General features: G+C 38.1%; 1 protein-coding gene across 2 annotated transcripts in view; it reads right to left on the bottom strand.

The window, feature by feature from the left end:
• The window catches only part of macf1b (microtubule actin crosslinking factor 1b), a 60,370-nt gene that overhangs the window by 22,336 nt on the left and 10,258 nt on the right, over window positions 1–27,776 (bottom strand). Inside the window, exons 2-23 of one of the 2 annotated variants that reach the window (XM_048154127.1) lie at window positions 12,738–13,364; window positions 12,496–12,552; window positions 12,240–12,410; window positions 10,841–11,007; window positions 10,101–10,260; window positions 9,939–10,023; window positions 9,591–9,832; window positions 9,236–9,355; window positions 9,030–9,137; window positions 8,712–8,930; window positions 8,310–8,513; window positions 7,743–7,974; window positions 7,393–7,619; window positions 6,622–6,744; window positions 6,420–6,521; window positions 5,143–5,244; window positions 4,874–5,038; window positions 4,641–4,796; window positions 3,592–3,789; window positions 1,089–1,217; window positions 805–975; window positions 54–209 (exon numbers count right to left, since the gene is read on the bottom strand). In XM_048154127.1, the coding sequence (XP_048010084.1) occupies window positions 54–209; window positions 805–975; window positions 1,089–1,217; window positions 3,592–3,789; window positions 4,641–4,796; window positions 4,874–5,038; window positions 5,143–5,244; window positions 6,420–6,521; window positions 6,622–6,744; window positions 7,393–7,619; window positions 7,743–7,974; window positions 8,310–8,513; window positions 8,712–8,930; window positions 9,030–9,137; window positions 9,236–9,355; window positions 9,591–9,832; window positions 9,939–10,023; window positions 10,101–10,260; window positions 10,841–11,007; window positions 12,240–12,410; window positions 12,496–12,552; window positions 12,738–13,301 (3,858 nt within the window). In that variant the 5' untranslated portion in view covers window positions 13,302–13,364. Of the gene's footprint in view, window positions 1–53; window positions 210–804; window positions 976–1,088; window positions 1,218–3,591; window positions 3,790–4,640; window positions 4,797–4,873; window positions 5,039–5,142; window positions 5,245–6,419; window positions 6,522–6,621; window positions 6,745–7,392; window positions 7,620–7,742; window positions 7,975–8,309; window positions 8,514–8,711; window positions 8,931–9,029; window positions 9,138–9,235; window positions 9,356–9,590; window positions 9,833–9,938; window positions 10,024–10,100; window positions 10,261–10,331; window positions 10,801–10,840; window positions 11,008–12,239; window positions 12,411–12,495; window positions 12,553–12,737; window positions 13,365–27,776 lie in introns of those variants that run through there. The other variant, XM_048154128.1, reaches the window with a different exon arrangement.

Here is a 27,776-nt window from a genome sequence, read left to right as displayed (position 1 = left end):
ACAAACACGTACACCACCACATGCATACGCAAATCCAGTGCAGATGCACATACCCTGTGCTCCTGAAGCTGTGAGCAGATGGTGTCCAGGATGAAGCTGGGAGCAGGTAGAGTGTTTATGGTCTCCTCACACTTGGCCATTTTGGTCAGCAGGTCTTGGACGTTACTGTTAAACTCCTTTGCAAGACCAAGTCCCTCTGTTAACTTTGCCTAAAACAACAAAAATCATTAAAAACATTTTTTACAAAGTGCTCGACTCTTGCATTGTCAATACAACATATTGACCAAAAATGCACCTCTTGATGGAAAAAACATCACATTGTTTTCCATCAAGAGGTGCACCCATTTTTGGTCAAGATCTTGTATTGACAACACAAGAGTCGAGCACTCTGTTAAGTCTACTCCAGCACATCCCAAAGACTTTCAATGAATTTAAGGTCTGGACTCAGAGGTGCCAATTCATGTGTGAAAATGATTCTTCATGCTCCCTCCCATCCATTCTTTCACAGTTTGAGCCTGATGAATCTTGACATTGTCATCCTGGAATATGGCCATAATGTGTCTTCCTAAATGGTTGTTTAAGAAATGAAAAGCTACACACTCCATCAATTAGGGTTAAACGAACTGTTCCCAAACATGCTAGAAACATAATAATCACTGTATTAATGATCCAGTCATAGATTCTTAAGCATTTTCCTATTGAAATCCAATCAGTGACTTTTTTTTTTTTGGCCGGGCAGTGTATATTTACTATGTTGTAAAGTCTGTAGATATAGGTGGCTATAATTATGCAGAATCTCATCACCTTTCTTTCTTGCATTTTAGCATAGACAGAGCTCCATTTCTGCTCCAGTATACATAAGCTATGCTCTGTGCTGGAGCCCCGAGCCACCTCACTGCCCTCCAGCATCCTGTGGATGGCGTTGCGAACATTTGTGTAGGCGTGCATTTTAGAATCCATCTCATTACACAACTCCTGTAGCACAAGACAGAAACAGTCATGCTTCATTATAGAGTCATGTTTTATAAACACAGTTTACAGGGTTAAGACTCCAAAAATTCAGCAAGCACAATTAAAGTCATTATTACCAAATGAGTGTTTAGTCTCTCGCTGGCAGAGTCTGGCATACCCCACACTGTCTTACTGGACGACAGCCTTAGGTCTGTGTGTTCCAGCCACTGCAGGAGATCTTGGATCTCCATGGTGACGTCTTGAACCTGAAATCCAGTTATAATTGTTGGGTTTAAAATACACTGCAAATCAGCAATGAATTATCTAAAAGTTCAGCATGAGCTTGAACTTCTACCTTGAGTGTGTGTGTGTATATGTATGTGTGTATATACATATATATACAGTCAAACCAAAATGTATTCAGACACCTTGAACATTCATTCATTAATACAGTTTATTCACTATAGTTTTAAAAAAATGGTAATAAAATACGACAAGATCTCAGAGTTAAAAACCTAAGCAAATCGTGGTCAGGTCAAAGTGTCTGAATAATTTTTGGTTCCAAATTTTTATCAATTTTACTGGTAGTCCACTGTATGAAGAATTTTTATAATATGTTTACTTTATTTTGCTATCCTCACTTACATAAATGAACTAGTGTCCTGTACCAACTAGTAAAAAAATATATTAAAAATTACTGAATAATTTTTGGTTTGACTGTATATATATATACAGTCAAACCAAAAATTATTCAGTAATTTTTAATATATTTTTTTACTAGTGGGTATATATATATATATATATATATATATATACAGTACAGTCCAAAAGTTTGGAACCACTAAGATTTTTAATGTTTTTAAAAGAAGTTTCGTCTGCTCACCAAGGCTACATTTATTTAATTAAAAATACAGTAAAAATAGTAATATTGTGAAATATTATTACAATTTAAAATAACTGTTTTCTATTTGAATATATTTCACAAAGTAATTTATTCCTGTGATGCAAAGCTGAATTTTCAGCATCATTACTCCAGTCTTCAGTGTCACATGATCCTTCAGAAATCATTCTAATATGCTGATCTGCTGCTCAAGAAACATTTAATGTGTACAATTGTACAAAATATTTGTGTCCAATATTTTTTTCAGGATTATTTGATGAATAGAAAGTTCTAAAGAACAGTGTTTATCTGAAATCTAATCTTTTGTAACATTATAAATGTCTTTACTGCCAGTTTTGATTGATTTAATGCATCCTTGCTGAATAAAAGTATTCATTTCTTTAATTTCTTTTCAAAAAAATAAAAATAAAAATTCTTACTGACCCCAAACTTTTGAACGGTAGTGTATAATGCTACAGAAGCTTTGTATTTCAGATAAATGCTGTTCTTTTGAACTTTCTATTCATCAAGGAATCCTGAAAAAAAAAGTACACAACTGTTTTCAACATTGAAAATAATCATAAATGTTTATTGAGCAGCAAATCAGCATATTAGAATGATTTCTGAAGGATCATGTGACACTGAAGACTGGAGTAACGATGCTGAAAATTCAGCTTTGCATCACAGGAATAAATTACTTTGTCAAATATATTTAAATAGTACACAGTTATTTTAAATTGTAATAATATTTCACAATATTACTGTTTTTTACTGTATTTTTAATTAAATAAATGTAGCCTTGGTGAGCAGACGAAACTTCTTTTAGTTGTTCCAAACTTTTGGACTGTACTGTATATATATATATATATATATATATATATATATATATATATATATATATACTGTCAACTTGATATAACGAGAATAACCGCATCTAAAATAAAAGTTTGTTTACATTACATATACATACACACACATATAATACAGTCAAACCCAAAATTATTCAGACATTTTTTATATTTTTGATATATTTTTACTAGTTGGTGCAGGACACTATAGTTCATTTATGTAAGTGAGGATAGCAAAATAAAGTCAACTGTGACATATTATACTCAAAAATTCTTCATACAGTGGACTACCAGTAAAACTGATAAAAATTTGGAACCAAAAATTATTCAGACACTTTGACCTCACCATGATTTGCTTAAGTGTTATCTGACATAATTAAGATTATTTTTTTCTGACACAATTTATCTCTTCTTGTTCTATTTTATTACCATTTTTTAAAACTATAGTGAATAAACTAATGAATGAAATGTTCAAGGTGTCTGAATAAATTTTAGTTTGACTGTATATAAATATATAAAATATATACACACATACAGTATATTATGTAAACAAACTTTTATGTTAGATGCGATTAATCGTGATTATATGCGATTAATCGTGAAGATATTTAGAAGAATGTCAGTAACCAAACAGATCTCGCCCCCCATTGATTACCATCGTATTCATTTTTCCTACTATGGCAGTCAATGGGGGGCGAGATCTGTTTGTTTACTGACATTTTTCCAAATTTCTTCCTTTGTTCAGCAGAATAAAGAAATTCATACAGGTTTGGAACTATCCCTTTAAGGGTTATTAAAATTGAGAAAAGTGGAATGTAAACATATGAGCACAATGGGATTGAGACTGACTAAACTAAAGACATTGTTTTAAATAATGTGTAATCAGGTTTATTTGCTGGTGTTTGTGGTCACCTGACTGAGGTTATTTTCCAGCTCTAGCTGTCTGCGCTCTGTCTCGCATCGCACAAATTCCCAGCGTTCATTCAGCTGTTCCAGACGAGTCTGCAGGACATGTGAACTGTCTCCCGCCCCAGACTCCATCAGGTTTCTGCCGGCCTGGTTCAGAGAGTCTACCGTGTGCACATGGGACATCACATCATTCCGCAGAACCTAGATGCACACAACAACCAGTCAATCAACGATTGATACCGAGTATGTTTAGAACCTAGAACTGCATATTTTTTTCAAAGTAGCCAGTATAGTAATGACTTATTACAGTGGACAGTAATTAATATTTCTACTTTTTAATGTACTTTTTTCAAGTATGAAACTGAAGTATTTCTTATCAGAATTATTATCAAAACAGATCATTTATTCTGGGAAACATTTACTTCACTACATTCCAAAGCATACTACTTTTTACTCAACTAAATTGAATAAAAAAATGAATGTTTTGCCTTATTTTGAACTGAAGAAGTCAAGACCTGATCCCAGACGCAATAGTTTAATTAAATAGATTTGTTAGATAGCTAGATTCTTTAACAAATCACTCTTTTGGCTGCCCAATGAATACAAATAAAATTTTCATTCTACAATTTTTACTCTATGCTTTACGATATACTGTTTCACATAGTATTTTTTAAAAGTAGCAGCCATGTGTTAGATACTATGCAGCATAAAGTAAGCAGTACATTCTTATATCATTCTGAAATTATAGCATGAATCCCTGCAAAAGAGTGGACTCAACGTCGTCAACAATCAAAATAAGCCACAGACACTCACCCCCAGTTTCGCAGACAAGGCTTAAGCTAGTCCCAGACTAAAATGCATGTTTGAGCTGTTTTAACTGAAAGCAACTTGCACTGACAGATCTTAAAATATGTCAGTGCCATTGTTTTGTCACAAGATGCAAACCAGTAATTTTTTTTCTAGTGTACATGTATAAAAGCTGAACTAAGGCCTAATCCTGGCTTAGGCTAAGCCCTGTCTGTGAAACCGGGCCTTAAAGTTTGTAGTTGTACCTTGTGTTTGGCTAGCTCTATCTCACAGGTCTGCAGGTCAATGCTGATTGGCTGAGAGGCCTGCAGCAGGTCAGCCGTGTGGGAGAGCCAGGCGTGCAACTCATCAAGAGTGTTCTGGAACTGACCCAAGCCCAGCAGTGCACACTCCAACTGGTGCTGCTCAGAAACACATTGTGCCGTTGAAGTATCGATATGATGAAATAATAATATTACTCAGTTCGCTAAGATCTTACCTGTCTGCTGACAGTCACAGACTCCAGGTTGTCCCACCGCTGACGGAAGTCACACAGTGGAGAGATGGACCCAGGCCTCTCAGTACCCGGGGAAAGACGACACACAAAGCGATGGTTCAGACTCTCTATCTCAATCTTCTTCTGATAGAGCTCCCGCTTAAATTCCTGACAGGAGAGGTGATGACATCATCACAAAAGCTCTAACATAATTGATCATTCATTTGTGACACATTTTCAGCTTCTAAAGGTAACTGTTTGTTTAGTCTCACCTTCAGGTCACATAGCTGCTCTTTAACTGATCCCAGGTCAGATCCCACGGAGAACTCCTCAGTGGATTTTAACTCCACAGACTTTAGCCACTCAAACAGTCCCTTCAAAAGAAAGTATTATTTTTAAACCTGCTTTTAAAAAACCCTTTTGTAATGTTCTCTTTACCCACTCTAAAATATGAATATTTTTAAGTTTCTTTCAGCTATGTTTCCATCCAAAGTTGCGAATTTAACTTATGCTCAAAAATGGGAATATCGCATAAAACAATTGCAAATAAAGCAGTGTTTCCATCCAGTGAGTCGAAGAGAAAAAAATTGTCTCTTCCTGATAAACTAGCACTAAATATCACAAGGAAAAGATGATAAATGTTTTTCCATCATAGTTTATGCGTATGTTTTCTTCTTCTTTTTTTAAATATTTATCCAACTCAAAAGTTTTCTACATGCATTTTTAGAATTTATGTGCATCTTGGCGTTTCCATCCAGTAGTTTTTTATGCAATATGCCAAAATGTATGGAAGCTTGTTTCAGCCACAGAATAAAAAAATGTAAAAGATAATTGCAACTTTTTATCTCACAATTGACTCTTTTTCTTGCAATTTTGACTTTTTTCTCACAATTACGATTTTATATCTCGCAATTCTGACTTCTTTTCCCACTATTGTCAGATTAAAACTCGCAATTGCTTAGTTATTAGCTATAAAGTCCAATTCTGAGGGGGACTTATCTCAGAATTGCGAGTTTATATCTCACAATTCAGACTTTATAACTCGCAATTGTGAATTTATATCTTGCAATTCTGAGAAAAAAGTCAGAATTATGAGATATAAACTCGCAATTGCGAGAAAAAAAGAATTGTGAGATAAAAAGTCCCAGTTACTTTTAAAATGTCCATAAAAATGTGCATAAAATAGGTGGATGGAAACATAGCTAATGTCTCACAAAGACAGCACAACCAACAAGAATATACACTGAAATAAACTGACTTTAATCCAAATTCTCTATTGCTAGCTTTGGTCTCTCTCAGAAGGGCATCCAAAAGTCCTGCCAACTGGCAGAAAATTGGCCAGTCTGTCAAAGACTCGTCAAGACTTGTCACTACAACCACATGGAGTCATGAATACTGAAATACTACAACTGTAGACAGAGACCTACCACCACCGGAGAAGACAAGATGGACAGACCATCATTTGAGATTATTTATATGTTTTCTAAGTACAGCATTCATTATGATTTTCTTGAAAAGAATCGAGACTTGTTTATTGTGGCTAACTCACCTGCATGCTGTCCTGATAATGGAGCGCCATTCGTAAACATTCTTCTAACTTACTGTTGCAATTTGTCCAGATCTTACTGAGATTGTTCCATGTGCCATAAAGCTGCGGAGAAAGACTGCTGGGTAGTGAAATTTGAATAATTAACTGTATGATGTACAACAATTCTATGGGGTTTAGTATCATTTCAGTTTCAAATACAAACCTCATCCAAACATTTGGTGACCTCTGGTTTGTCTGTCTCACCACAAGCTGACATGAGTTCCATTCCCAGAATTCCTAGTGTGTCCAGGTCACCTTGCAGAGAATCAATGTCTTCCCTGAGAGTCTGAGAAGGCAGGATAAGAAAATTTGGATGGTATGAGGCAAAGAGTTTCTTCAAAACTCTTTAAAGAATTTCAGGAGACAATAAGGGAACATCCTCAAAGACCCTTTTGGAAACTAGTCCCACACATGCGATGTACTGCTAACGTAATGTGGGTTAGTAACAGCTGTGCGTGTAAACCTCCCCCTCCTGGCCTCAAGAGTTGCGCTAGCGACTGACGGCAGAGGCTGCGGTCTTCAGTGGGTCGAGTAGGGCCGGTTACATTTGGTGCCGTGACCCGGATGGGAGTGAGGTTTAAGAGAGTGAGTGTAACATGGGCCAGTAATAGCTGTGTGTGTAAACCTCACTCCCCTGGCCTCTAGCGATTGACGCTAAAGACTGCAGGCTTTAGTGTCCTTGTTAGTGTGCATGCCTTCCAATGCCAGTTTGAATCCCGCTCAGAGTGGGTCAAGTAGGAGCAGTAAATGCTCCTACTTGACTAAATGCTGCTATAACAAAACTAGAAGGATTACACTGGTCAACCAGCTTCACCAGCTTTTTCAGCTTTTCTGGTTCACCATCTGGACCAGCACCAAACCAGCAAAGTCCAACCTGGACCAGCCTGGAGCTATGTAGGGAAACATTGACTACAGTATTATTTTTGTACCCTACCTGCATGGTCTCCAGGCTCTGTCGGATGGTTTCTGAATCTGTTCGACTGGAATTGAGGTCCAGAACAGCTTGTTGGGCATCATTCAGTCCAGCTGTCATTTCACTCACATCATTCCAGAACCTGACTGCCAGATCAAGAAGATTGAGAAGCCACTTCTCTTTCTCCTGAGCTTTTCTTTGAGCCTCCTCCCAGTGGCTTGTTAGACTGCAAACCCGCTCTTGAATAGCTGAAATTGGAAGGGGATTTACCAAGATTATCATAGGCAGACCATGCTTTTGAAACAATAGTGCTTATGAGATGCTTCATAATGTGTATCATTTAATGCTGTATGTAACATGAGATGAGGTACCTATGCAAATGGAACTGTCCCCAACAGCCCCTGTGTTGGTCAGGAGCTCCTGAGCCTGTGTCCTCACACTGCTGAGGTCCAGATCCAATTTGGAGAGCTCAGACAGTGTGTGCTTGTTGTCCTGTAGTTGCTCCTGAATTCGTGGAGTGAGGCCTTGAAGGGCCATTGAGGCCTGCAGGTGACTACACAGACGCTCAAGTCTTTCTCCAATCAGAGTCATCTTCTCATTCAGCTGACAAGGGCATATAGAGTGTAAGGAGTGAGCTGACATTTATACGGTTAAAATGTGGCAATGATGTCTTTCTGTACCTCTTTAGCAACATATGGCTTCTGGAAAACAGGTTATATTAGCTTATGGTGGATTATATTAGCTTATGGTGGCTGACAGCTCAGACAGTAGGGCACAGTACTAGCAATGTCAAGGTCAAGCTCATAGGTTTGACTCCCAGGGAAAGCAAGAACTGATAAAATGTATACTTTGACTGAAATCAGTCACTCTGGATAAAAGTGTCTGCCAAACTGCATGAACGTAGCTAACATAAAAGTCTACATGTACAAGTATGTCACCTGTGTATATCGGGGTAGAGACTCCTCCAGAACTCCAGCAGCTTCTCGAACCCTGTCTCTGATGGAGAGATGCTGCTCTTCAGCGTCTCTGGCTTTCTGGCAGAACTCCTGTCCCTGAGCTGTATTCAAATCTGATAGACGCTGGGCCAGCATGATCAGCCGTGCTATCAGAGGCTTATGCTCTGCTATGGACTCCCTGATGCCCTGTTGAGAAGTAATGGAGCACCATGACAAAATGTTGATCTGAAACTACTAACTAACATTACAAAGTTAAATAATTTTCAAATGAACAGTGTGAGCATTCCAATGTGTTTAAGCCTAAACTTGTACTATAACAAACTGAGCACAAACATAGGCATCTATTGTTAATGCCTTGCTCTGAAGATGCAGGTTGTTTAGTACCTGTAAGAGGTCCTGTTGTTCTCGGAAAGCCTCGTAGCTGATGGTGTTCAGGGTAAACTGGCCAATAAGGTCTTTGGTTTCCTGTAACCATGGTAACACTTCAGCATAGCTCTCTGAGAACTGACACAAGAGCGACTGGGCATGCTCCAGCTGAAGCACAACATGGGAATTAGTGGCAGTAGTGACCTGACACTGCTCCTGTAAGGTACCTAGGGATGACTTTGGAGACAAAATAGATAGATGTTATCACAGAGTAGTATTTTCTTTGTCCTTGTGTTGAAATATTTAAAAAGTGAATAAGAATGAACAGTATCTTACCTGGAGTCCCAATGTCTCCCCATCCTCAGTGTATGTCTGCAGGAGTTCCAAAATCTTCACCATTTTCTCAATGTTAAACTTATGCTGCAGAATCTCTACAGCAAGGATCTGCAGAACAACATACATCATTGAAATCATTTGGAGGAATTTTACAACATTTCTAGAATATATACAGAGAAAATCTTTGTAAATGTGCAAAAACTCACTTTCTGTTCATTGAGCTGGGATGAAATGATGTCTGGGTCTAGATTAATGGCTCTGAGCTCCTCCAGTGCCAGTGAGGTGTCTCTAAACCAAGCCAACTCTTTCTCAACAGCCTGTTCCAACTGATTAAAGAAAAACAGGTTCATTTAGCAGCTGCTTTTATCCAAAGTGACTTACAGTACACTTCAAGCAACCTGAATTTAGATGAACATTCTGGTTGTCTGCCCTTAGCTTTAAACCACAACACCAAATGCTGCACTACACTGGCCACTATGGTCCAGAACGATGTCTTGTGTATGTGATTAGATTATGACATGGCCAAATAAAGGACGAAGCAATTATCCATGTGTCTCTTACCTTCTGCCTCTCAGCAGAACACAAGACTGTGTCCCCAGTCTGACTCTGGGCAGCAGGAACCAGCAGCTCTCTCTCAATACGACCCAGCCACAGGTGGAGGTCTTCCTGACTGGAGGTACATCGACTAGACGCCTCTAGAGCCTGTTCCAGCCTCTGCAGGACATCAGCACTACCCAAACTCATCACTGAATACCTGATACGCAGACTGTCTACTCGCTCCTGCACCAGCTGGGTTTCCTCCTCTTTAGAAAAGCATGTGAAAGACCAAAACATGTTTGAAAAATGTTCTTGTGGGTATTGTATGAATTTTACTCAATAAAATAAAAGGAGAAATGGAGGAAACACCACCTGAAATCTCTTCCATGAGCTCATGAGCACATTGTTGAAGTTTTCCCAGGTCAACACTCTTAGATTTGATCTCTTCCATGACTGCCTAAAAGGTGATAGAGAAATGTTATTTCTTTCTACACTGACATTGTGTAATATGCAAATTTTGCAATGTCTGCTAACCTTGGCCTGTCCTGTGGCTTCTTGCAGATGGAGCATCCCTCTCTCGGCAGAGCGCAGCTCAGCTAAGTCCTGATCTACTGATGTGAGCCATTGCTGAAGTCTGTCTGTCCTCTCTTGGAAAAGCTGAGCCCTTGGCAGAATGACCTCCAGAATCCGGTGTCTGTCAAAACAACTTGCATTCCTTCACTGCTTTCTATATGTGGCAGTATTATTTCATGAGTTCACACTTACATATAATGAGATAGAGTAAAGAGTATGCATATTTGGTGCGCTGTCCGAGGGGAGGGCTCCGAGCTCGGAATTTGGCCTGAACCCAGAGTACTCCCCCCATATCTCTGGATGGGATAGGAACAAACGAGAGTGAGGAATTGGGGTGGTGGAGGGATGCTGCTGGAAAACTGTTGTGGGACAGAGGTAAGTCGGCTCTATTTAGGCCTCCTCTCTAAACGTGTTCCTCATTTTGTGAGTGTTAATTTGCAATGAGAATATATACAGTACAGTATAAAGGTTAAAATGTCAGTATCTATATGATGGTAAATTGATGATTCTGATGTAATCAGAGTCTCAAGCAATATTACCCAAATTCTTGAGCATACCTGTGTATTCTCTCTGCTGTCAGATTTACCCACCCAAAGCATAATGAAGAAAAATGTTATGGTTGGTTGTTTTATATGTCGATCCCATCCCATCTAAGTGGGTAGTTCTGGACTAAAGTAGGCTGCATTGTGGACCAGACTAACCTGCTGTTGGCACCCTGGAGTAGAGCCTCCCACTTGAGTTTGAGCTGTGAGAGCTGCACTTTGGTCTTTTCATTGTCATTTCCCTGAAGCTCTTCTGCCAGGTGTGGACCTTCCTGTATCACAGTCTCTATACTGGGTCTTCTGTCTTCTAGGAGGCGCTGTAAGAGCTGCAGGACAAGAAATGTTTTGAAAAATGATTTGTTTCCTTCAAAGCCAAGGGCTTGCAAGCAAGTGGTTCTCAATCCTGGTCCCAGATTACCTTAGCACTGGACATTGTACATGCCCTTTGGCAAATTCTGGACATATTATACTTTAGACATATACTTTTTAAGTGGCTTACATAAATGTGTTGATGATCTACAGAATGTTATAGAACATTCCATCCCAAAACCACTATTTTTTCTTTGAATATGCTTTGTATGAGGAAGCAAACACACATTGTGTTTACAGGGGTATTGCTACTTCTGAAAATCTACAAGCTTTATAATGCACCTTGTTCTCTCTTTGTGGTACTTAAGCCAAATGCTTGTATCATGTATCAGAGGAGCATTGTGGACTTTCAGGCATGTTTCACCTCACTCACTAAGCTAACAATGATGGCTATGTCAAATTATGAGGTGAATGACTTGTTTATCCCCTCCCTTCCTATAATATACACAAAGGCATTCAGAGGCTCATTATAAGCATGAACTTACGCAGCAGGCTTCTCAACCCATGAAACGTTTAAGGATAAGGAATTACAAGACTTTTAAAATAGGTTAGTCTATTTTTACTATTCATATACACTGCCCAGACAAATAAATAAATAAAAATCAATTTTTGGATTCTTTGGGATGTGCTGGAGTAGACTTTACAGAGTGCTTGACTCTTGCATTGTCAATACAAGATCTTGACCAAAAATTGATGCACCTCTTGATGGAAATAACATCACAACATTTATTTCCATCAATAGGTGCATCAATTTTTGGTCAAGATCTTGTACTGACATTGCAAGAGGCAAGCACTCTGTAAAGTCTCATCCAGCACATCCCAAAGAATCCCAATTCATGTGTGAAAATGATTCTTCATGCTCCCTCCCAACCATTCTTTCACAGTTTGAGCCTCATGAATCTTGGCTTTGTGATCCTGGAATATGGCCATGATACGTCTTCCTACATGGTTTAAGAAATGAAAAACTACACACACCATCAATTATGGTTAAAAGAACTGTTCCCAAACATATAACATGCTAGAAACATAATAATCATAGCAATAATGATCCAGTCACAGACTCTTAAGTATTTGCCTATTAAAATCCAAACAGCGATTTTTTTTTTTTTTTTTTGGCCGGGCAGTGTATATTAATGTATGTATTGTTTGCTTGTTTGTTTATATAGCAGTAACTGATTTCTGAACATACCTTCTGTTCTTGCAGTTGAGCTTTCACTACCTTGAACTCTGAGGATGGTGGTTTTTGATTGGCTGTCAGCTCCTCAATCTCACAGACCCAAGTCATCAGTGTTTCCAGATTTTGCTGGAATGTCAACGGATCCCTGAACTCATCTTTCAGAGCCAAAGCACTTCTGCCATCCTTAACAAAATACCAAGCAATATGCTAAATATTCAACAAAATTCATAAAGTACATACAGTTTAAGAAAAGATAATTGAACTGTACCTTCCATTGAGTTACACTCGATTCCTGGTCTGAACTTGACTGACCATCACTCTGCAGCTGTGAATCACAACAATTTATTTAATTGGAAAATTAACAACTGGTGAACACAGTGACTTCAAAATCAGTTAAATGAAAATGGTAAATGAAGATAAAAAAATAAAAGAAAACTTGATGAAGAACCTTAGTTTGATTTTTTTTTTTTTTTTTTTTTTTTTTTTTATCATTATTATAAATTGAATAACCTCTGCAAGTTCCTCAGCAGCTCCAGTAAGGACTCTAACAGTTCTGGTGACAATAGGGTCACCTCCTTTCCCCCCAGGAGGATACTCTGTCACCTCCACAATCTCTGTCACAATAGTCTCTGTCACCTCTGTGACTTCAGTAACCTCTCGAGTGTTCAGAGGCTTCCAGGACCACGGACTTCCAGAATCCCTTCTCTGCAGGCTGGCTCTTCTGTCCACGGATCCATACTGACTAAGGGGGGATCTTCTGTACTCTGGAATATTAGATCTTCTTGGCAAAGACCCATTGCGTGGTGTTTTTACTGGGGACGGAGTACTTCGCCAAGCATTGTCCAGAGTGCTGGTAGTGGTGACGGTAGGGGCTGGGGAACTCCTCTGCTTGTCCGGTGTTGGAGTTTGCTGAAGAACATCTTCTACATCCTTATTTGTTTTCTCTTCTTTAGGAGGCTCCGGGAGCGGCCATTCTCTCCGTTGCTGGTAGCACTCTTTCAAGACATTCTCATCTGACTTAACTTGTTTGGACTTTTGTCCCAAACAGCTAGGTCTGCTAATGAGGTTACCCATGATTCTTCAACCCACAGGTTAATCGGGACCCTTTGCCATACATACAGCCGTTGCCTAAACTACCTACAACAAAAGGAAGGTCAAAGTGAGAAGATACTCTTCTTAAACAGTAAAAACACGTCTGCCCCTTCAAAGAAATGGTATTAGTTTCCAGTTTCCTACTGCAGTTTTCAAGAGAGATTCATCCAGCTCTGACGAAGACCACTAAGTTTAAATCTTAATTAGATTCCTTGCCATCAGACAAAGGAGAGTCTTTTACCACTTTCACGCCAACAAACACCACCATCATTATTTATACACCAGAAAGGGGTAACACTTGACTGAGGCTCTGTCCTGACCAAGAGGGGCCAGATTACTGCTGGAGAACTACAACATGAACACAAAATTGCTAGTACTAGCCATACAAATGCAAGTGACAAGCCTGTTTATGAGGGCAGTCTCCTCCAGGATACCCACGGTTCCTCCTGGCAGCCACAGCCACTGTCCTCTGCCAAGACTGTCCCCGGGATGGCCCTGGGAAACTATTTAGCTCCTGATCAAATATGACAGGCATGGAAATGCTGCTTCATTTCTTTGCCACAAAAGAATGAACAGTGTTTTTTTAGTGCACGTGTTCATGGTTTACTTGGAAACACAGACCACATGCCTGTAGAGCAGGACAGGGATGAACACATAGACTCAGAACCAGTCTACTCTGCACAGACATTTCTGTAGAGACACTATCGAACACTATCGACACTATTTGATTGAGTAGATATTGAAATCTCTGACTTTGGTGTCTCTGCACAGCTGAGATCTCTTTTGAAACTCTAGGAGACTATATATGATTACTATGGTCTCTTTCTCAGTAAACATACATAAATTCATAAACTTTTTTGAAGCTATTCTATGTAACTTTTAGCCCTCTAACTACAAGTTACTTGTGGAGGAACAGGGTTTTGGTCATTGCATGAGTTGTGCTTCGGCTCTGCTATTCTGTGCAGATTAATTTGATGGCTTGGTGCACCACTGCACCCATGATAACAAATGATCGCCTTGTCAGGGCAAATGTCACTAACAACATCAAAACTATACCAATATTGAAAGACGGATATCTAAAAAAATATCTTATGAGCAGTAGTAAGTAAGTATCTTATTAAATGCCGTTGTTGTTTTGATTTGTTTAAATCAATTGGTTTAAATTAACAACGCTACAGTTTGGCATTGCTGACTTTACACATAATGATTGCTATTAATATCAGTCAGTGGTGGAACCTTTAACTTGACAAGGCTATTTGTAGGCAAATAGACAAAAGTAAAAACTGGTTGAAAGATTGGCATTGTTACAAACACAAACATTGTTTTGTGAACCTAGTCAATGTACAGCAAATGTGATGGTATGCAAACTGTGTTGATTCGTGATTTATTACGGCACTGTCGCTTTCTCTTTTGTTTACAAATTCTTTTTGGTTCGAGATTCAGTTGTTGAGGCTTCAAGCTACTTTTTCAAGCTACTATTAAAAACAAAAAAGTTACATAGTGAAGCTTTAAAGAATGCAATGACATTTTGACCTTTGAGCTGGACATTCAAGGCACAATAAGCTGGACAGTTTTGTTTGTGTAGGTAATACAGAGCTCCACTGAGGGCAGATAAGAGTGTATGTTAATTGGCACAGGTGATCTGGGTCAGTCCAGGTCATTGTGGTTCACTGCATGCTAATGACGGGTGCTGAGGGAACTGGCTCCAGACACCAGACAGACTCAGTGTTTCTAGATCACTGGAGCAGAAGACTTAGTATCAGCCCACATTCTAGCAGGGTGGATTAACTTGTATAATGTGTGAATTGACATTGCTAACACGTGACAGGAAATACTGTAATGATGATTCTGATGCTCTGGACAAAGAATAAAAATTGATTGAGCCTTTTTTTTTTTTTTAACTTCTTCCCCTACTTTGAATGTAGGTTGTGAGTAACTGGGTTTATGTTAATTTGGAAGGTTGAATGGAGGGAGGGAGAGCTGGGAGAAGGGATTTCATTTGAGATTATCTGTAATTTTTTTGATTAAATGAATGTATAGTTATTTTTTGTCTTGTTAAATACCAATAAAAATATTGGGAGTAAAAATTGATTGCACTAAACAATTAAGATACTACTACTAACTAACAAGAAACCCTGATTAATGAATTAGTAAATAATAGCGCTTAGTTGAATGAGGTAGTTCACTGTTAGCTAATCATTGACTACTATTTTTCATACCTCCCAGAGGACTATTAAGAACTACTATATGTGACCCTGGACCAAAAAACCAGTCACAAGTCGCACGGGTATATTTGTAGCAATAGCCAACAATACATTGTATGGGTCAAAATTATCGATTTTTCTTTTATGCCAAAAATCATTAGGATATTGAGTAAAGATCATGTTGCATGGAGATATTTTGTAAATTTCCTACTGTAAATATATATAAAAAATTATTTTTGTGAGCAGATATGCATTGCTAAGGACTTCATTTGGACAACTTTAAAGGCAATTTTCTCAATATTTCGATATTTGCACCTTCAGATTCTAGATTTTCAAATAGTTGTATCTAGGCCAAATATTGTCCTAACAAACCATACATCAATGGAAAGATTATTTATTCAGCTTTCAGATGATGTATAAATCTCAATTTCAAAAAATTGACCCTTATGTTACTACATCCTTCTAAAGGAATTACTAATTATTTGGAACAGAATATGAAAAGCATGGTAACTCCCTAATATTGACTGAAGTCATTGCAAGCATTTAATGTTTTTGTAAGGTTTTGGGTAGCAATTCCTTTTGATGGATTTGGTAACACTTGAGTCATTACTAATAGGTTACCATGATCTTCACTTTAGGATAATTATATATTATGCATTATTCACATTAATTATGAACCTGTATATAATAGTCTTCTGGGAGGTATGAAAAAATAGATCTGCTTAGCTAATAGTGAACTAACACATTCAACTGAGTGCTATTACTAATTTGTTAATCAGAGTTTCTTATTAGTTAATAGTAGTCACGAGAATGTTAATACTGCATTAATCATTTGTTCCTGTGAACAATATTCTAAAGTGTTACCCATTTTTCTTCATTCATCACATAAAGCCATCTATATGCAGTCAATATGAACAATATCACCATTGACAAATGGTCTTCTTCAAATTAACTTTAATTATATTAGCTCATTCCATCCATCTCATGCCCAGTCTTGATGGTTTACACAAAGACAGGAGTTAAAATAGAAACAGTCATTGATGTAAGAGCAGTGACACCACAGCCATTTAAATATATAGATTTACAAGCATGGTGTCTTACACCTATAATTGCTGTTTCAATGAAGTTATGATGCCAGTTAATGAAGGTGATGCCATCTTATACATCTCAATTCCTTGCATGCTCAAAAGGACGTTTAAACTTTAATACTGCTATAATAAAGGTTAAACTTTATTATAGCAGCAGACTAACATCCACAACCTCCAAAACAAACCAGTCTGGTGACCAGTGCCAGGTCAATGCCTGAACGAATGAAAGTAATAATCTAAAGCTTGTGATAAATGATACCGATTGATTCTCCTTTGCATGTTTATCAAGGCTTATCTGAACCAACCTCCCACTTAACCTAACTATGACATAGTCTTTGATTTAAGACCACCCTGTGTAGCCTCTTGATATTGATTTATGAGGCCAGTCACAGACTGACCTCCCAGTGAGCTAGATTAACCCCTGTGATGGACAGCTTTGTGTATCAACAATCCATGAAGCAAGATTAATTAAGTCTCAGCTCAAAATGAAAGATTCTTCTGTCATATTGTAATTAATGATGTTAAATAAATAAAGGGGGCAGAAATGCTCCACTTTACCTATTAAACCAATGGGTGTGGGTGCTCTCAGAGAGCACCCTGACAATACCCTTTCCTAATCCAACCTCAATATGGCAGACAGACGGTGTATACTGGTGTCATGCCATGTTCGGCTGGTGGATTAACTCGTATCCAGAGCAGTGAGAGTGCTGGCTCTCTTGGGATGTACTTATGTGTTTTTATGGATTTCCTAATAATCATAAATGAGCGCTCTCTGTCTAGGTGAGTTTGTGCAATAATCATGATAGTGGTCTCTCTAATTAACAAGGAGAGCCGTCTGGTCACCCATTAGAAAGATAAGAGTGATTAATGATAATTCATAATAAATACAAAGTGAATGCATTCTTGGAAATAGGTATAAACTCCATAATTAATATGCTGTTTTTAGTCAAATTGACTTTATAGTTGGTATAGAATCTAAACCTTTAATACAACAAAATTTGAAGGGATCAATAACAAATTTTATTTTAGTAACACTTTAGTTTAGGGTCCAATTCTCAGTATTAACTAGTTGCTTATTAGCATGCATATTACTATGATATATTGGCTGTTTATTAGTACTTATAACTCACATATTAATGGTTTATTCTGCATAACCATATTCTACATCCTATAATCCTACCCAGTACCTAAACTTAACAACTTCCTTATTAACTATTAATAAGCGGTAATTAGGAGTTTATTGAGGCAAAAGTTGTAGATAATAGTTAGTTAATAGTGAGAAATGGACCCTAATCTAAAATCTGACTGCTATTTTATATATAATTTTAGTAGAGGGTTTTAGTAATTGCAGATGAATATATCACATTAATCTACCAATTGAAAAAAACAGATACTTACAGTACAGTAGAGGCAGTCACAAACAGCAGCAAATGAACTAATTACACCCAAATCCTTACAAGCTGTTTCTATCCATACCACATTTGTGCCAAAATCCCCTTCAGTAAAATTCAAGTGATTCAGATAGCATCACTGTTTCCCTGCATCCAAAGCAGCTGGTGGTTTCAGTGAGAAAGTTTGAATGAGCCCACCATGAGCTGAAAGCGGTGGCGGTTGTGGCGGTTGGGGTCTCGGTGGTGCATACTTACCCCTGCGCATAGAGCAGGACAAACGGCTAACCGAACAATTCCACAAGTTCCTCCGTCATCATTCAAACAGGAGAACAAAAAACCTGTCTTCTCTCAGCATCCTTTGAGAGGCCTTCCTCTCCAGCGGGACAGACGTATAAACATGCGAAACCTTCACATTCACTTGCTCAAACAGGACCTCACTTACTCACAAATCCCGGTTTAAACACACACGCACACACTTTATGCAAGATGACCCATGCTTTTCCGTCACCCACAGCCACAAGCAAACAATGTCCCCCTTTCCCTCCGGCTGCCCCCTCCCGTCAGCGGTATTCTCTCTCTCTCTTGCCTTTGTTGTGCACACTCCGATAGAGGAATTCCTAGCTGAGGCAACCGATGGGGCATTCAGCTGTTAAAAAAGTTCCTTAAATGTGGTGTTTCAAGGTCCAGAATATGACATATTCCCCATCTGGTGATGTTGGTAGAGTTAAGGCAGGTCCGTAAGTCGCCAGCCTGTTGTGTGAACTCTTGTGCCAGACATTTAGACAGAGGAGCAGTCCCTTCACCTCCCTCTTTCCCTCCCAGTGCTAGCCCCTCCCCCAGCTCCTCTTTTGGCTCACAAACTCAGCTTCTAATGAAAACGAGGTGGATAAAAAAGCTTTCTAAAGACCCCCAGGCTGCTCCCGAACATTCACATGTTAAGTGACAGCTGCCTCCAGCCCCTCGCTCTCGTTTTTCCCTCCCTCTCCGTGGCAAGTGCAGGGCAGACCGAGGCGGGCTACAAAAGGAGCCAACCATCCCGCACACAAAACCTCCATGACTATTCAAAGCCCCCGCCACAGCTACAAAGACGACTAATTACTGTAAGACATCTCTGATTACTTTTCAAGTCACTTTCAGTCCTGAAATTGCCAAACAAACAAAGAACAGCAGAGAAACCAATAGAGTGGAGGACTCATGGGAGTTTCATGAGAGTTACGTGATGCTGAATCTCCACTTTTGGAGTCTTTTCTGCTCCATTGCTGCTTGAGAATAGAAGCTCCTACGGCCACTATATCTAGGTTTCAGATCTCAAATAATCCTTCTGATTGTTTCCCATGTGGGAAGAGAGGGAGATTGGGGACAGGTGTGTATAGCAGGTGCAATGAGGAGGATGGGGGAGGGGGAAGAGACTCAGGTGTGTAACAAACACACAGTTCTCTCATTCTTTTGCCACACAAAAAGACTCTATCCAACACCTGCGCTGTTACTTGGCCTTATCCTTCATCTCACACACACACACTCACAAAAGACTCATTCGCTCAATAGGACAGGAAACTAACAAGTCCTTGTGATGCCACTGTCAATTTACATACTGTGCCCTCAAAACATATTTGGACACTTAAACCACACTTCAAAGAGCATGATGTCATTGCAATAGATACACAATACCAAATCCAGTAGCATTTTTATCAAATACAATATAACAAGCCCAGCTTTCATACAGTTGTTTTACACATGCACACACACACACACACACACACACATACACAAACCTTTTTCAGGTTTAAAATGATAAAACAATAGATATGCTTTTCAAAAATTATTTGGTTGTTGAACCTGTGGTTCCTCTGCTAGGACATCTGTGTGAACTTGAAAACTGATTCATACATCCACTAAAACTCACCAAAACCCCAGCTGATTAAAAAGGTATACATTCTGAGGCAGTTACAGCGTTTTATTGTTAACAAAACTGAAAACAATAAAAAATAATTTTTGTTAATTGAAATAAAGCTGACATGGAAAAAAAAAACCCACAAAAGAACTTAAACTAAAAAAAAAAAAAAACACTACATGAGAATTTGAAATGTTGCCTTGGCAACTAATGGAAATAAATAGGTTTAAGTTGAAGTACTGAAATTAGTTAAACTAAAACTGAAAAAAAGTTAAAGAGAAATATTTAAAAAAACAAGAACTTATAAAAATGACAAACACGCAACAAACAACAAAATTACTAAAACTAAGATTAAAATGAAAACAGAAAATAAAAACACAAAAGCTAATTCAAAATATTAATGTAACAAACTGACAGTACTGAGCGCACTACAATCAGAGAATATATCAAACAGTCTTTAATTAATAAATTCAAAAGGAACACTTAGGTGTATATATAACAGGGAACACAGAACTGAGGAAACTAAGGAATTATAAACATAAGGAGTGGTAATGAACTGAACAGAAACAGGTGCATAATTAATTTGGAACTATGGAAACTAATAGGGAACATAGGCAGGCACACAGGCAAAGGGGAAAACTAAAGGCCCATTCACACCAAGAACAATAACTATAAAGATAACGATAAAGATATAGTTCTAAAAATCGTTCTAAATATAAAAGAATAGCAGAGTCCACACCACAACTATAACTATAACGATATATAGGGATGATATCATTGGGATCACTTTCAGAAAGATTTTTTATTCCAGCTCCTGAACGATAAAACACTGATGGCCAATCAGAATCCTTTCTAATTTAAGGGCTCGCGCATTTAAAATGCCAGGCGACGTTGCAAACAAATTAATCGCAGAGGTCCAGAAAAATCCACCACTGTTTGACAAGTCAAACCCCCTTTTCAAGGATACTTAAAAAAAAAATGGATGTATGGAAAACAATCCGTCATACTCTCAGAAAAAATGTATTTAATAGTGATTAGTATTAATGATGAGATCATTATGCCAGGCTAGCAAACAGTGTAACATAAAATTACCTCAGGTATCCAGCGCTAGTTTCGACAACATTGTTTTGCTTCTTTTGAAGTTGCAGTGAAAAAGACAACCTGGTCTCATAGGAGAGACGTAAGTTACCCGTGGGCACGTTTTCACGAGACACAAAATTACGTACCGGCGTGTACGTCTGGCTGCAGTTTCCGACAGAAACGAACGCTAGAGGCCAGTGCAATGAGCGCTTTGGCTCGTTTTCACACACGGTTTCGATGACAGCCGGGGTCGGATTATAGATTCATAAAGACTCGTTTTGACGTCTCCTCGCGCAATATCATGTCACGACTTCAAAACGCTTCTTACCAGAGTGCCCGATTTGTAAACAAATGTACTTTGGACTTTACGGCTCTATGCGTTTCGCTTTTTTTGGCCGCAACCAAGCTGGCTCGGTAGCTCAGCCGATACGGAGTTGGACTTACGATGAGGAGTCAGTGGACATTTCGTATCGAAACTGCAGCGATATGTACTCACTGGTACGTATTTCGCGACTCGCAAAAACGTGCCCACGGGTACGTTTTCGTCATGAGACCAGGTTGGAAATAGACTAGGTGTTGTTTTTATTGTACTATATTGACTTTGTCAGCTAAATTCACTGTTAGATTACATCGATTACACTAGCTATTCACTCCAAACATAGCATGCTGAGGACATCTGCTGGTTAAAGCTGTGTAAATGCAACAAGAACAGCAAAAACAGTGACACACTTTAAAACCGCAGTGCGTGAGCTTAGAATAAACAGACCTTTATCGTTTGTCAGTGTGAACGCAAATATAGTTAATGTTATAGTTATTGTTCTTGGTGTGAACAGGGCTTGAGGGGATAATGATGTACAAAAAAATCGGAAAAGGTTTTTCTTTGTACAGATGACAACGCTGTCAAAATATTCCTGGTTCACACAAATCGACGAAAACGACTAGAAACGCTGTATTACGCTGCCAAGTCAGTAGTTGGCGATGTCACTTTATAAAGAAAGACTACGCGTCTGTGCACATACGCAATCTTTTACAGAGCAGTCATGGCAAATGAGCATGCTTATAGACTGAACATGTAATATACATGTGCATGCCATCACCAATTTCACAGATCTGCATTTTTGTAGTTTACACAGAGACGACAACGGTAAAAAACTTGCACTTTGAAATCCGTTTTCAAACGTTTGTGTTTTCAGGCCCCCAAAACTCTGTTGTCTGTGTCCTGTATATGTATAAATGATACTAAAATAACACTGCTGTATTATAAAAGTATCTATAACAAAACCAGACTCTTATTAATCTTATTATTTTTTCTATAAAGTTATTTTAAAAAGGAAATAGGAATGTTGCTAATATCCTGCCGATGTTTTCTACACCATTGATAATATATGGATAATGCTAGAGAGTGAAGGGACTTGGACTGCTAGTGACAGGTATTATAGCACTGAGTGGGGTTCCTCCTGTAGGTGTAAATGGGTTATTGTCTTGCTCCATTTCCTGACTCCAGGCAGCATAAATGATCACAGAATACAGTGAGTGTAAGAATGTGAGGCTTTGAGAATCTTGACCTTGAGCAGATACAGATACCCACGTTAGCAAGAGAACCACGCCCACCAGACTGAAGCGGGAGGCAGTGTCCACACAACAGGGAAGTGGAATGGGGAAGAGCGGAAAATAAAGATGAAAGCTCAGAAGAGCGGCAGAGTGCACACATCCACTTTATAGTGATGAATGCGTGCCTCTAATTCAGAGGGGACTTGCAGAAGAGGGGAAGACACGGCCACTACACTAACCACAGCACTTAAATTATTAACCCCAGCCCATCCCCCTATTGAGACAGCCAGGGAAATAAAACAGACAAAAGGAAGAGACGAGGAAAAAAGAGGAGCAACAATGCCTGTCACCATGACTGTCCTGGGAAAGGGAATTCAGTGCTGTGATCCCATGAGGTCAAGATATTTAACCTGACCAGGCTCTTAAACAGAGACAGGACATCAATGTCTGTCCTGAGTTATGGTCCTTAAACAGACCATTTTGGAATTCTTTGTGATGTATGTGAATTCACATGGCAAGAATTTTAATTCTAGATCAGATTTGGGTAGCAAATTATTGGGTAGCAAGGATATCTTCCTGCAATCCTGGCCTGAAATCTTTCTTTGCTGCGTTGCGCATCAAAACATATTTTATATTCTAAGCATAACATTATAAATGACATCACAATATATATGATTATAATAATGTACAAAATATTTCTATTTGAAATAATTGCTGTTCTTTTGAAATTTCTATTCATTGAAGAATCCAGAAAAATGGTTTGCACAAAAATGTCAACACTTCAACTTTGATACTAATCATAAATGTTTCTTGAGCAGCAAATCAGCATATTAGAATGATTTCTGAAGGATCATGTGACAAGACCGGAGCATTGATGCTGAAAATTCAGCTTTGCATCATAGGAATAAATGTCACTTTAAAATATATTCAAATAGAATTTTTTTAAATGTAATATTTCACATTATTACTGTTTTTGTTGTATTTTTGATCAAATACCATTCCAGCATTGATGAGCATTAACTTCTTTCAAAAACATTAAAAATTCTTATCGACTGTAAACTGTGCTTTCCTCTCTGATTCTGCACATTTTGGGTCTAGCTTAATTATCAAGTATGTAATTCTAATTTTTTTATTTATATACTGCCTGATCATTTGAATCAGCACCTAAATCAGGTTTTAATTGGATAATAAAATGGCTCTTTAAATGGTAGTTACATGATATTTCCAACCCGTTCTCATGGGAAAATGTAATTACTTAACGATGCGGCGATTTTGTATGAATTTGTACAATGTGAATCCTACAAAATCGTACAATTATTAGAAAAAAGTACGTACGAAAGTCCACTCCTAAAACTACCCATCACTGCGGGATTAGCAGATCGTATGAAAACATGCAAATGAGATTGATTTGCATGATACAAACTCATATGAATTAGCCACCATTTTGCCAAAACTTAAAATAGTTACAAATTGCCATGTGATTGTGTTGATATATCTAATATCCAACTTCAATAAATAATGTGGTTCAGATAACATAATATTTTGAGTTTCTGCTGATTAAACCAATCGCCTTAAACCTTAAATGCATACCACGGGTCTTTAGTGACCCGGGACTTCATTCACTACCCTCCTCCTCGTTCATTTTTTAAAGTTAGACATCAACCTTCTTGGTGTTCCTCAATCAATTCATTATAAAGAATATAACAAGAAAAAAAACATAAAATTATAAAAGAATGCCTATTTTTGTATTCATTTTTTGTAAAAAATTGTATAGGGTCGCTAACGACCCGAGGTGTGTATGAGTGTACATATATTTTTTCTGCACAACAATAATTGAATCTTAAATGATGGAATAAGTGCAATTCACCTTTATTCCACAAGGTGGCAATGTCTGATACACAATGCTGAAGTGACAACTCATTTAGACAGAAAACGAAATAATAAGAAAAACATGAAATGGCTCAGTGATTTAATGCAGAGCAAGTACTGAACACAATCAAATATGACTGTAACCGTTACTGGATTGATCTGGACCCGAATATGTCAGAATGATTGGTGAAACAGTCATGCATTAAAGGGTTAATAGTTTTAACTCAAAATTGTATGAAAAATTTTAAGGCAACCAGGTTACTTACTTTTTTAAGTTAAATCAACAATTCATTTTTAATTCCAATGTAGTATTTATGAAAAGGGTCAGTGTCATATCCACACTTGGCACTGCTGTACTGCCATTATATACCCAATCTGACAGAGACACCTGATCCAGGCTCCCTGATCACTCAAAGGGGAAATTGAATTGTCCTCTCATTGACTATATCGTTTACCCACTGTGTGAATCATATGATAACATTGGTAAGGGAGTTGACTGTGTTATTCACTCCTATGTCAATGTCAGTCTTACAATCTAAAAACGTATGTATTCTGCAGTTCACATGCTATGATGCATATAGACTATTGTGCACAATGGACTGTAAAGACTATATCAAAAGCTCTGACATGAGTAATAATTCACCTCAGATCTATTGTCTGCCTGGCAGACTGCTGCACATGTGAACTGAATGAGGCTCGTATGTTCAGAGAGTAGCAGATGAATCAGCGTAATGCCAAATGGGTTGCAGATGTGGCCAAATTTGATCACAGGTCCCCTGTGTGTAAATACCCAGAGAGCTCTAAAGTGGATTAATCCTACAGACATGTTCTCCTCCCCCACCGTTCCTGCTTTCAAATCAAATAACACACAATGGCTCCTCCAGTATATAATTAGCACCTCAGCGGACATATCACACCCTGTTGGTGAGGCCGTCCGTGAGCCTCGAGATTAATGGAAAAACTACAGAAGGATCTTCTTTGGACAGCAAAATCAAAATGTCGTTCTACAAACACAGTGATGTGTCACCAGAACGGTCACTTCCCAAAACAGACTGACAATGAGCGGCTCAGTGTGAAGAGCTTCCCTGCTGGGATACTGGAAATTAAACCATCACAGGGGATTACAAAACATGGGGTGACAAAAGAGGGTGACAGAAAGAAAGTTTGATATTTATTTACAGTAGTGAGTAAGACTAAAGTAATGCTACCCTTTGAAAAGGTTATAAACCTCCCTACAAGCTGCTAACAAAGTTGCTACATACATTGAAGCTATTTACAGGGCAATAACCTTTTTAAATATATGACAAAATAATCAGAAATATATTTATCTGATACAAAACAATGACGCTTTTCTCAAACAGGGTTCCTGTTTTCAGATAAATTATACACTGATTTATATAATGAAAACTGTGATTTAACTATAGAAAATCTGAGCTTATTACTTATTTTGTGTGATATTTTGGTTTGTCAATTATACTTTGGTTTTGTAGCCATATGACTATCATGTGAACCATGTAATCATGTGACTTCTTGTGTTAAGATGGCATTGCAATCAGGCATTAGGTGTGTTCAAGTTGAACTATACTGGGGTGCATCTCAATTCTTATTTGTGCATCCTTGTTTCCTTTCCTCGCTTCCTTTCCTCACGTCTTAGCTCCACCCCTTCAGGATGTAAGGGAAGGGCACAAGGAAAAGACGCGAGGACGGAGGAATTGAATCAAGTGAAATGATTTATCATCGCTCCCTTTAGCGTCACTTCAAAGCGCCATTAGATGCGCTCGAGGGATCTACCCACATGACGTTGTTAAAGTTTGGTTATTTAAAAAAATATAATAAATATAAATGAAGCAAGATGCCCCGTTGAAATATATGAGATATAAAGTTTATTTAAACTGTAAAAGTAAAGCATACATTTAAATGATTGTGACAGATATGAAGGGGGAAGAGAACGTATACGTGCACCAGGTTTCTCGACGAGAAAGACTTCCGCAAAGGATGCACCTCTGTATCCTCGCTCATGACTCCTCGGGAAGCTTCCTCACTCCTTGTTTCTCGCCTCCTTGTGGTGCAATTAGAAAATTGAGATGTCCTTCAAGATGGCTGAGCTTGATCGGTTTCCGGGTCATAGGATGGAGGATGGAGGAGCGAGGAAACGACGAGGGATACTGAGAAGCACCCTAGGCTTCCACCGAAGGGTGAGATCTCCCAGGTGAAAAAAAGTACACTTCTATAATGTACTTAAAGTGTTCTATTTTCACGCACTAATTTTGTACTTAATATACTAAAAATTCTTCTTTAGTACTTCTTAAGATAATCTTAAGAACATCTAAGTGTACTCAACTGTGCTATTTTGAGACACCATGAAATATGAACTGAAATGTGCTTTAATATACTATCTCTGTATTAAAAAATGTATTTACTTACCACTTGTAGTACACAATGGGTTCAAATGTACTATAAGTGGTATCCAAATGCATTTTTTTAAATACAGAGTATATTAAAAGCACATTTTAGTTCATATTTCATGGTGTCTCAAAATAGCACAGTTGAGTACACTTAGATGTTCTTAAGATTATCTTAAAAAGTACTAAAGAAGAATTTTTACTATATTAAGTACAAAATTAGAGCACAAAAATAGAGCACTTTCAGTACATTATACAAACCCGATTCCAAAAAAGTTGGGACACTGTACAAATTGTGAATAAAAACAGAATGCAATGATATGGAAGTTTCAAATTTCAATATTTTATTCAGAATACAACATAGATGACATTAGGGGTGGGAATCGGAGGGTACCTCACGATACGATACGATCACGATAAATGGCTCACGATAACGATAATATCGCGAGTCAGCGATTCTGCGATAATCGATATATCGCTAGACAATCCTATAATGATACATCGCGATATTGGTCTTAATATGAAAACAAAATGCACGTGAAAAGGTTAAGTGCAGGTTAACGGATAAATCCGATCTTATATGTACATTTAATAGAGTTCACGTCACCGAAAGCAAGAAATATGACCATCAGTTAATTTCAAAATCAAAGACTGCAATAGGAGAGAGTGGCAACAGCACTGGTATAAGGTCTCATTACTTTTAATGAAGATAATTGTGTGTTATGCGTCTGCGACTTACTTTCACTTTCATATGCGGCCGTTTGCGCGTCAGCTTGCTGAAGAGATCTGCGGCGATGTGTGATGCAGTAGCATTGTCATATCTGACTCTCACATGTTTCAGTTTTAGTATTTTTGGGAGAAGTAAAATTTACATATGTAGTTTCAACAACCAGATGCATTTAGACTGAGCATAGACAGTTTTGACTGGAATGCGTCCCAGACCATCTCCTGAAGTGGAGTAATCCGATCGGATTTAAATCC

The sequence above is a fragment of the Megalobrama amblycephala genome, linkage group LG13 (assembly GCF_018812025.1).
Source record: "Megalobrama amblycephala isolate DHTTF-2021 linkage group LG13, ASM1881202v1, whole genome shotgun sequence".
NCBI lineage: Eukaryota > Metazoa > Chordata > Actinopteri > Cypriniformes > Xenocyprididae > Megalobrama > Megalobrama amblycephala.
This window is presented reverse-complemented; position numbering and strand designations above follow the sequence as displayed.